Genomic DNA, 10211 nt, shown 5'->3' with positions numbered 1-10211 from the left:
CACAGAATTTAATTTAACTCTTTTGGGGATCGATCCCCAAACTTTCGGTGTGCATTGCCGATGCTCAACCGTTGAGCCATGAGTTATAAATAATTATTCACTAATATTAGAAGGCACGAAAAGATAATAAAGGCAATTTTTATAGGCTCGTAAAATTATGTGCTAACCTGACTGATGTTACATAAGGATCATAGCTCTGTGGTAGAACGTTGGTGTATGGATCTAAAGTTTCCGGGTTCAAATCCCGTCGGAAGTTTAGCACATTAGTTTATGGTAAATCGTTTCGCAATTTAATTAGATGTATTTATTATAGACATATTAAAAGGAAATTGTCTTGAATCATGCTACAAAAATTATTCTAAGTCCAAATTTGTTAACTCAATTAACACGAAAATGTAGACAGTATGTTAATATGACTTATAGCTCAGTGGTAGAGCATCGGCACGATACGCCACAGATTAAGGGTTCAAATCCTGAAAGAGTCAACCAAATTATTAAAATAATCAACAGTTTCAGATAAATGAATATATATTACAATCTGAAATATATATGAGATCTTACGGCTGGGGATGACAATGGTTAAAGTCCGTTGCAAAGTGTATAAGTAACACAGGCACGTCGATAAATCGAAATAAACAATTTATTAAAATTTATTATTTAGAAATTGTATTAAAGATTACTAAAATATCCGTCCCATTACTTCGTAATGGGGAAGTTTCTCGACCCGACTGGCTCCTGGGAAGGTAGACCCCTGGGAATGTTGGAAGCCCAGGACATCAGGAACCCACGTGGAATCGAACCACGGACCTTCGAGTTGCTAGTCGGATGCTATACCTTTCTGGCAACCCCCCTATATCCCCCCATTGATATTTGATCCCCTATGTACAATTTTGCACAGTTACCTTAATGTGTTGAAGACTTAGATTACAATGTAGTATCTCTCATAGCTCAATGGTAGAGCGATGGACTGGAATACGATGTAATTTGGGTTCGAATCCCATTCAGCTGTAGTGGAATTCAGTGTCTATGATGGATAATATGTAGTGACATTAATTAATCGTTTTTTTAATATTAACAAACATTAAATTGACTGGGATTAATCATCGTAGTATGGGTTCGTTTTCCATCTGAGTTGTAATGTTCCGGTATATGCGACCAATAGCCACGTTGAAGAATAGAGCTTTACAAGTCTTTGGTTAAGGCACTCTAATTTTACTTAGAGATTTTGTAACTCATAAATCAGAATTTTCCCAATGGAATTTATTTTTACATTGGAATGTAACTGAACTCTTTAGGGAATCGAACCCTAAATCTTCTACGTACCGCTCCGATGCTATACCGTTGTGCCATTAGACATACACTTTGAATTTCAACTTTTACCATGAACTTAAATGAAACTTGTAATAATAATTTCAAGTAGCCCAAGGTAAATTACTAAAACGCTTGTTAACTGTCGCTGAATAACTTAAATAAAGTAAATTAGCAAACATATTGTATCTTTTCGTAAAGATAAAATATAAAAAAAAAGAAAAAGATAAGAATGGATATAGATGCCCTGCACTCGCGACGAGTTATCACCTGTAGCTTTATGCTTATAGCTTTATGGAGAAGGGCAGCACGAACGGCGGAATCGACTCCACCGCTTACTAGCATGAGCACGATCTTATCACGTCCGACCGTGCGCCGGATGTAATCGTTACACTGCTGCTCGCGTTTCTCCAATGTGAAACCTCCTTGCAATCCACAGATTTCGAATAAGAAGGCATGCAACATTTTTCGTCCTGTAATTTGACACCAGCCGTTAAGATCAATGTTTCGCACTCAATGGAAAGGAAACCAACATACCGTTTTCAGTCAAATCATGGAACTGGACTCAGTAATATCAGCAATAGCGGAAATAATATGATGTGAAGATTTTGCGACGTAACGCAACCCTTCTGCAACCTTGTCTAAGCTGTCACAATACCATTTAACCATTTACCATGTAATACCATTTGCCGAGTCTCTAAGCCTTTAAACAATAGCCATTCCGTTTCTACTTGGATCTCAAATTGCCCATCGCGAATATTTTTCTCTCCACTGTTCCACCTTAACAGAACAAAACAAAAACATAACTACATTCAAATTTACTTTACTACATTATTGTTATTTCTGACATACTAAATACTACTGAGATAAACAATTTGTATGATAAAAATGTGATATAAAACAGAATTGTTTACCTAACTCCTTATTGAGTATTTGCTTGCCAAATAAATTCTCAGCACTGGAAGACCTCAGCCTGAAGTTTATTGGATTGTATAGTGGGGCATAAACCACGTACACTGAGTTAGGACCTGTGCAAAAGTAATATGAAGTTCTTTTTTGGCTCAACCATTTCATCGATTTGACCCTGAACATCTGTATACACTTCTATGTTTCCAAAAGTTAAGTGTAACAATAACATTAAGCAGAAAAGCCAACTAAAATATTCTGTGCTTTGTTTTTGGTTTCTATATTATATTATACTATTTATATTATACCTAAGATAATTAGGATGGCGATTGGGAGCATCAAGAGTTCCATTTGGAACAGCTGCGGGCAGCTGAGGCCAGAGCTCGTCAACAAGATCAGGTTCAACTCCAGCAGCAACAAATGCAGCAGGCTCTAATGCAACAATGCCTATGAACGAATGAAAGCTAGTAAATAATCTGAGTCAGTGATGCAAAAAGTAAATGATCTTTATCTATTGCTGGTATTCTAAAGTTTCTCTAAAACTTATATTTTTGTAGTAGTCAGTTTCACAATACTGTATTTTAACCATTGTGTTTGTTTAGAATCTTAATTTTTTTTTTTCTCCTGAAATTTCTGATGCAAAAACGAGCTCACTGTTTACTGGTAAACATGAAAGGTCACCTTAAAGCAGGACATAAGAAAGTTGCCTAAAAGTCCGCAACGAACGCCACGAGTAATGTGGCACCATTTCAGCATTTATATAAAAAAATCTATGGTGTATGGTCACAATGCAAAAATAAACTTAGATTTTTTAAAACAATTATCGTTGATTTCTGAATTGAAATCATGAATTTTAACTACATCTATAACTTTGCCAACAATGAAAAAGTGGGAAGGCTAAATAGGCTTCTCACTTTTTGTCAAAATCCCCCAAAAAACGATATCTTTTGGAATTTAATGAAAATCAAACATTTTACTCAAAATTGAACGCTTTTAGGAAAATTGGTTTGTTTTTTTCGTCAGACTAGCTACTTTTTAAATAAACGGAACAAAAGGGCTGTTCGCGCAACATCTCCAATGCGCTCCATCTCAATGGTCTCCGCAATGCGTCACACCATCGTGGCGTCACATTCCCTGAAACAGCAGAGGGTACGAAACCCGCACTACACAATTAAAGTGTGTCCGAGCAAAAGCAAGTAACCTAAACAACGTTTCAAAGGTATAAAATGTATTACATCAATAAATTGCTACTGGTGAAATTAGTAGTAAAGCCAGGTGCAGGCAACGCCTATAATTTAGGCATTGCTTAATTTCGATTAATCTGTCGAGCTAGAAGTCCCATTTATTATGAGCTGATCCTCTAAGAATAAAGGCTGGCACAAGATATCTCTCGGTTTCTACTTGAAGTTGTTCAAGTTCCACATTAGAGTCATTTAGAAGTTTTCCTTGCAGTTCAGAGTTAGATTGCTGATCAAGCTGAAAGTGCTTAGTTTTCAAGCCGACAGCAAGTTCAGAATTGTCCTATACTCGTATCGTTGTTACTTTCCTCCATTGAGTCCACATTTTTTGTCGATTTCCAATCGAGGTATTATGTTTTGAGAAAGGTATTGACGGATTTTCGTCAAGGCTTCCTGGTCACCTAATGAAACTACCATATTGGCATTGTTCTCCAGAAAAGTTACTAGACTATCAATAGATTCCAATAAAGGGGTAAAAAGCATCATAAGTTGTTGCTGGCCATGCACAACACCCAATTCTCCATTCAACAGTGACAAGAATGTGGAAACGTTCCGAATCTTGGACACCAAGACTTCCCAATACCGTATACTGCAGTCGCATTTGTTCCAGCATTGTTTGAGCAGATGCAAGACTTGTTTGTGTTTTATTTATAGACTCCATTGTGGTTTGTTGGCGAGCTGCAATATCATTAAGATTGCTTTGTGCTATTCGTAGCAACTGTAGTTTTTCATGCGCTTGACTGCGCGCAGCATCACGGTCTCTCTCAAAAATTCTTCTTTCAACTTCACCAATGACAAGACCAGGCGATGCTAAACCTATGTATATGCAGTCAAGAAAAATTTAGCATAACATAAAAATTTTCACCAACTATTCATGTATTAAATTTACCAACGGTAAGCACCGAGGCAGTTATCCACTTCCACCTGTTTCTTACTCTCTTGTCGATCCTATGTTGAGTGTGATGGGCTTTCTGTTCCAACTCACGTGCTCTGTTATCGAGTTCTGTCACTTCCTTTTGGAGCTTTTCGGCTTCAGCTTGCCATTTAGTCATTGCAGTTGACAAAATCTCCAGCTCATTGGTATCGTTGCGGAGTTGGGATTCTTTAGCGGAAATATCAGAGGACAGAGAAAGCAAACTAACCTCATACATATGTATGTGATGATCGGTAATGGCCTCCGTTTCATTGAGAGACTTTGACGCTGACTGGATGGCGTTTTGTATGAATAACGTAGAATTATCGTCTTCATTTAAATTAAAATCTGTTTCGTCGTTATTCGTAACAAAATCAAACAGATTTGATAAATCAACGAGCCCTTGGCTAAACGAAGGCTGTATAGCAGCCGTCATTTCCTGTAGTCGATCACTAACTGGAGCAGCTAGTACCATCCATCCAAAATTTACAATTGTCACTAAACAAAGAAAAAAAGAAATCGTGTTATTCATTAGAAGAAGATAAATATGCTACTCTTTTATTACTAAAAAATAACTTGTATTATCACGTTGGCTTTGATTTGGCCAAGAGTTTTCTTTATAATCAGAACTTTTGTACAATATTTTTATTAAAAATACATTATTAGTAAGTAAGTAAAATCTTATGTTACCAAACGAACAGACAACGCAAAACGTCAGGAACGGTGACGATATTGTACCCATTTCGTCCACAGAACATTAACGTTAGACACTGTTTGAATTTCTGAATAGCATCGATGGTTATTTGGGACGCTTAAAAAGGCTTGAACTATTGATCTTGGAAATTTGTGTGACGTAGTTGGCTATTTTTCTTGTGAACGTCTATGTCACGTCCGCTGTGCTATTTAGCAGTTGGTTAAGGTCAACAAGTTTAGTTAGTATCAAATAATCAACTCCTATCTTTTGGATTTTCCCATCTGATTTTTTTTTAAGTATTTAATTACTATCATCAATTTTTGGTACAACCTACCATCTCCCTGCCCTCACCCATGAACTTTTTATCTGTTAACACCGAATATAAAGCATTGATCCCATTTAACTTCAGATAGCATGTTTTTAAGCCATCTTTTTTTACCCCACCCCGTCTGAAATAGCAACTAGGTTGTCATACGTTTCCACCAATGGTGGACCACCATAACATGTAAAAGAAACAAACAGTGACAGAAATAATTGTAAAATTGTTCGAGCGCTAGCGCTGAACAATTTGAATCTAAATCGGAGGAAATAGGCGTAAACAAAACAGAAAAGTAAATGTTTGTACAAACTTACATATGAGGAAGACAACCGAGATTAAAAAACAAAAGACTGATACGCTTACTGCAAACGCTTTCGGTTGATTATACAAGAGGACAGAATACGTCCTTAAAGAGAAAAATAAAATCATAATAGAACATTAGTTCAAGCGCTGAAAAAAATATATATTTATATTTATACAAACCTTTTGTCTTTGATCCTTCCATCACGTAATTTTCGAAATAAAGAACTAGTAATAGTTCATTATTTCACATTGTACTACACTTGAAGTAATAATTTTGCTTCACGTTACAATCAAGAGCAAAATTTAAAGAAAATGGTAATCCGGTACGAATCCTATGCCAATGGAGCTCAAAATTACGTACCATTATTGGATAAAATACATATCCGCCACTAAACAATGTTAAATGTCTATTCCAATTTAGTTGAATTACTGAATCTGCCATAGAGTACAACATTGTATTTGCTATATAAAACCGTTTAGGATCGGGTTTCAGTAAAAGTTAAGAACTTAGGGGATTAACCAAATGATTTGCAACGAAGTCTATAATAACGATTAACCAAGTAAAATAAAGAAATATCCGTTCAGTCATACCATTTCCCTTAATCTCCCAATGATGGCATAACGTCGTGCGAAAGGTGACGGCGGATTTTGTTGACAGCTCCCCTGTGACCTATTTTAGCTAAAGTATTAGCGTTGCCCTCTAGAATATTCAACATACTATCAACAGATTGCAACAAAGGTCTGAAGAGCACCATCAGTTGATGTTGTCTGTAAACTACGCCCATTTCTCCATTCAATGACACCAAGAAAGTAGATACGCTTCTAATCTGAACGCCAAGACTACTCAAAATTGCATACTGCGTCCGAAGTCCTTCCAGAATCGATTGCGCAGATAAAACATTCTTCTTCGTTTTCTGCATCAAGTCATTTACGGCTTGCTGGCGAACTGCAATATCGCGAAGGTGATTGTTTACCACGTTAAGGTTTTCCCGTCGTTGCTGCGCCTGTTTCTGCCAAGCGTCACGATCTCTTTTCTGTTTCTTAATATCATTCTCGTTCTTGACAAGGCCTGGAGTAGCTAAACCTGTTTGAGGTTATATTTGAAACTCAATTTTCATCGCATCATTTTCACAACTTCAACATACCGAGTGAAAAGACCGTTCCTACAATCCACTTCCACCTGTCTTTCTTTTTCCTTTCCGCCCTTGCACGAGATTGTGCGGCTCTCTTGTCAGCATCGATAATTTTTTTATCAAGATCTGCTATTTGATGACCGAGTGCTTGCGCTTCACGTTGCCAAGTCGCCAGTTCCATCTGCAACTGTACTAGCTTAGTTTCTTCAACGCGGAGTTGAGCCTCTTTCGCAGTAAGATCAGTAGTCAAAGAAAGCAAACTGTCTTCCGTACAGCTTCATGTGATAAACGGTGAGGGATTCCGTATTATTGAACGCATTTGAGGCTGAATGAATAGCGGCTTGAATAGCAGAGGCTGTATCATCATCCACTAATCCATTACTGGTCGTTTCGTCGTAATTCATAACCAAATCGAACAAGGTAGACAAATGAATAAGCCCGTGGCTGAATGATGGCTGTATGGCAACGATCATTGTCTGTAGTCGATCACCATCGTGGGCCGATTCCTCCGTCAATCCTTAACAAAGAAACGTAAAAATTCGGAGATAATACCATGTGAAATTAATTTAACAAAGGACTTTCTCCCGAAAAACACATTATAAAACGAAACATACTACCTAATACATGTAAAACGCAATGCGCCAAATCGCAAATTGCCAAAATGCGTCAATACGCATTATGGGAAATGGCAATGCCGAGCGAGTTAAACAGTTGATGAAACGCCCACAAACAGCAGAAAATTTCTTGGCAATCGTAATGGTTTCTACATAGAATAAAAATCTGCGCAGTATATGACACTTTCCAAACGGCTTTTGACAGACTGCAAATTTTTATCACGAGAAGATGCCACGACGGATCAAATGATAACCACAATCAATTTGCTCTTACTCAAACGTCTATCTCCCCCATTATCAGTTAGGACATATTTAACCAATGCTGATGAACTACGACCTGCAACAAGCAACCACCAAGATAAAATTTTTCATTAAAATTTGATCAAATAATAGTTAAATATGCATTTTAATTTGCCTGGACCTAATTATAGATTATTTTTTTCCACCACTCGAAGCACAGCAAACACTTTTCTGATAACCGTACAAGGATTGTATCTACCAAAAACGATTTTTAAATTCAGGTCATTAAGGATTACCTTGACACAGTCACAAATGTCCATGATACTCGCCTTGTCACCTGTTTAATTAGAGATGTTATGAAGTTATACGCAAAAAAACCGCACAATAACTAAAAAGGCTCCTACAAGAATCTCGTTCTTACCAATCGTTTCGCAGAAAAAACACCCCAATCACATATCCACACCACGCTAGCGAAATATTGTGAAGGACAACTTTACAGAATAAAGAACAGTACAAAATTTAAAGCCTATTAACAAACATCCAGCTTCCAAGCAACTAACCTAACTGAGCCTGTATAGATATAAAATTATTGTCAATGATTTGAGAAGAAACTAACCTCACCCTTGTATGACCTCTATGCAACTGAGTTCAGCCAGGATTTCTCAAAACCCATACGGACGAGTCGATATTATCACAACTGTTCACCTAGAATATAAAAATAAAAGACTATACAAACAATTACAACAGGAACCTTGTAACATGCAAATATATAATGTCAGTATCCTTTTGGTTAGGTCTCAACTAGAAACAGATTATGTTCCTTCAAGGGAACAACTTTCATCACTAAAATGTTTCTTTCAAACTTCTCATTAAACGCAACCAACATATCCTCACCTTTGCCAAATATTCACCAACAGCTAGAACGATGTAATTATCAATATCAACATCATGCCTTTAATCACTTTATATCGGACTGCCAGTTCTAAGGTTGCCAGGAACACCACCTAACGAAAGATTAGAGAAAATAAGCTGTAATGAACGGCGATATTTATAGAAAAAAAGATACCTACAAGCCACAAAACCACAATTCGCATGAAATACCATTTGACACCTAAGACACTCCATCACTTGCTCCATTGAAAAAGTATTGACAGCGGTAACTTCCCCTGCAAACAAGAAACCAGTTAAAGAATTATTGCCATTCTCGATATCGCACAATCTTTAACAGTTCTTTACTATACGCACATGCCAATGATCCAAAATGCTTTGAAATTTGAGCTATCATGAATTTTATTTAACTTCTACTAATTCTAATTGTTCAAACGAGCAAGATAAGCATAATTACTGTTAAAGTAACTAGAAAGTAATACCGCAGAAAAATTTATTAACCGATCAAAATGCATTTACGGACAATGGTATCATTTCTGATAAAACTTGTCATACCTTCATCGCTTAACACGTAGAATTATTTCACTCGTTTTCGTACAAAATTCGATGATACCTTTCTAACTGAGCATGTGTAAAAACGAAAGAATTGTCATTCCAACCTAAGGTGCGTCAAACACTTGCATCGATTGCACCGAACGATACACATAAGAACCACCATGTCACTCGAATAGTCAGCCAATTAGCGAGATAAGGTCAACCCTATGAAAATGAGAAAGGTATTCAATCAAGAGAACCTTAACAACCGAAATTGAGTTGCGAAGTAATTGTATCAGACCTGTTGAGCTTGTACACCATCATCCATCAATACGGATACAAAATTAGCATCACCAAAGATTTGAAAAAAGGACAAGAAACATAAATTCTTACTTGGGTGTGATAAAGAGTAGACGTCACAGTAGCAGGGCTAACAAGGGCTTCTCTAAACCTGCACTAACGTACAAAATACAACATTTAGCGTGGGACGGAACATTAGAACATCGCCTGGACCAAACAAGATTCAGCATCCTTTTGGCTAAGGCTTTAGTCACAGAAAATTCGCCATTAACTTCTCATCATAGTTGTCTAACGCACAAAGTAGGAATGGAAAAAGCATATACCTAAACAGCATCACCAAATTTTCGCAAACGGGAAGACTCGACCGGTACCTTCCGCCTAAATCGCAAAAATTTAAAATTAGACATACATTTGATATAAGAATTTTTAAAATGGAAATCTATAATATCAGTATCCTTTTGGTTATCTCTCAACAGAAACAGCTATTGCCCCTTCAACAGAAAAATTCTCATCACAGTAATATTGGATCATTAAAACTATATCCCACATCCTCACCTCAGCCAAAACCACACCAAACACCATAGAGATGTACATGCTAACAGCAGAAGCAATGTCATACCAACGGCACACATCTAAAATGGAGGCATTGATGCAGACCGGTAGGAACACCATCTAAGAAATTAAGGATAGCCCAAATTGAAATGTGGAAAATACAAACTTAGACCATATACTCACCACTATCTCACAGCCAATTGGAAGACGTTCAAACGAGAACAACCCTTTTGACTAGACGCAATCGTCGATACGTACTACAGAATAAT

General features: G+C 37.0%; 2 protein-coding genes and 1 long non-coding RNA gene across 3 annotated transcripts; all 3 read right to left on the bottom strand.

Annotated features, from left to right (window-relative positions):
• Positions 1-1187: 1187 nt before the first annotated feature.
• On the bottom strand, positions 1188-2487 carry LOC123473783. Its single transcript, XR_006648062.1, has 3 exons — positions 2223-2487; positions 1846-2088; positions 1188-1781 (listed from the first exon to the last, which is right to left on the bottom strand). It is a non-coding gene; the product is annotated as an uncharacterized LOC123473783 (long non-coding RNA).
• A 938-nt stretch (positions 2488-3425) lies between these two features.
• LOC116925199 lies at positions 3426-5912 on the bottom strand. The gene is made up of 4 exons (XM_032931858.2): positions 5862-5912; positions 5693-5784; positions 4342-4863; positions 3426-4268 (listed from the first exon to the last, which is right to left on the bottom strand). Exons 3-4 carry the CDS (start codon positions 4838-4840, stop codon positions 3904-3906), a joined length of 864 nt encoding a protein of 287 aa, XP_032787749.2. The 5' UTR covers positions 4841-4863; positions 5693-5784; positions 5862-5912; the 3' UTR covers positions 3426-3903.
• A 210-nt stretch (positions 5913-6122) lies between these two features.
• On the bottom strand, positions 6123-7422 carry LOC116925201. The gene is made up of 2 exons (XM_045175120.1): positions 6827-7422; positions 6123-6765 (listed from the first exon to the last, which is right to left on the bottom strand). The coding sequence occupies exons 1-2, from the start codon at positions 6993-6995 to the stop codon at positions 6281-6283; spliced, it is 654 nt and encodes a 217-aa protein (XP_045031055.1). The 5' UTR covers positions 6996-7422; the 3' UTR covers positions 6123-6280.
• Positions 7423-10211: the final 2789 nt, after the last annotated feature.

The sequence above is a fragment of the Daphnia magna genome, linkage group LG6 (assembly GCF_020631705.1).
Source record: "Daphnia magna isolate NIES linkage group LG6, ASM2063170v1.1, whole genome shotgun sequence".
In the NCBI taxonomy this organism is placed as follows: Eukaryota; Metazoa; Arthropoda; class Branchiopoda; order Diplostraca; family Daphniidae; genus Daphnia; species Daphnia magna.
Note: the sequence above shows the minus strand (reverse complement) of the source record. Positions and strands in the feature narration are given on the sequence as shown.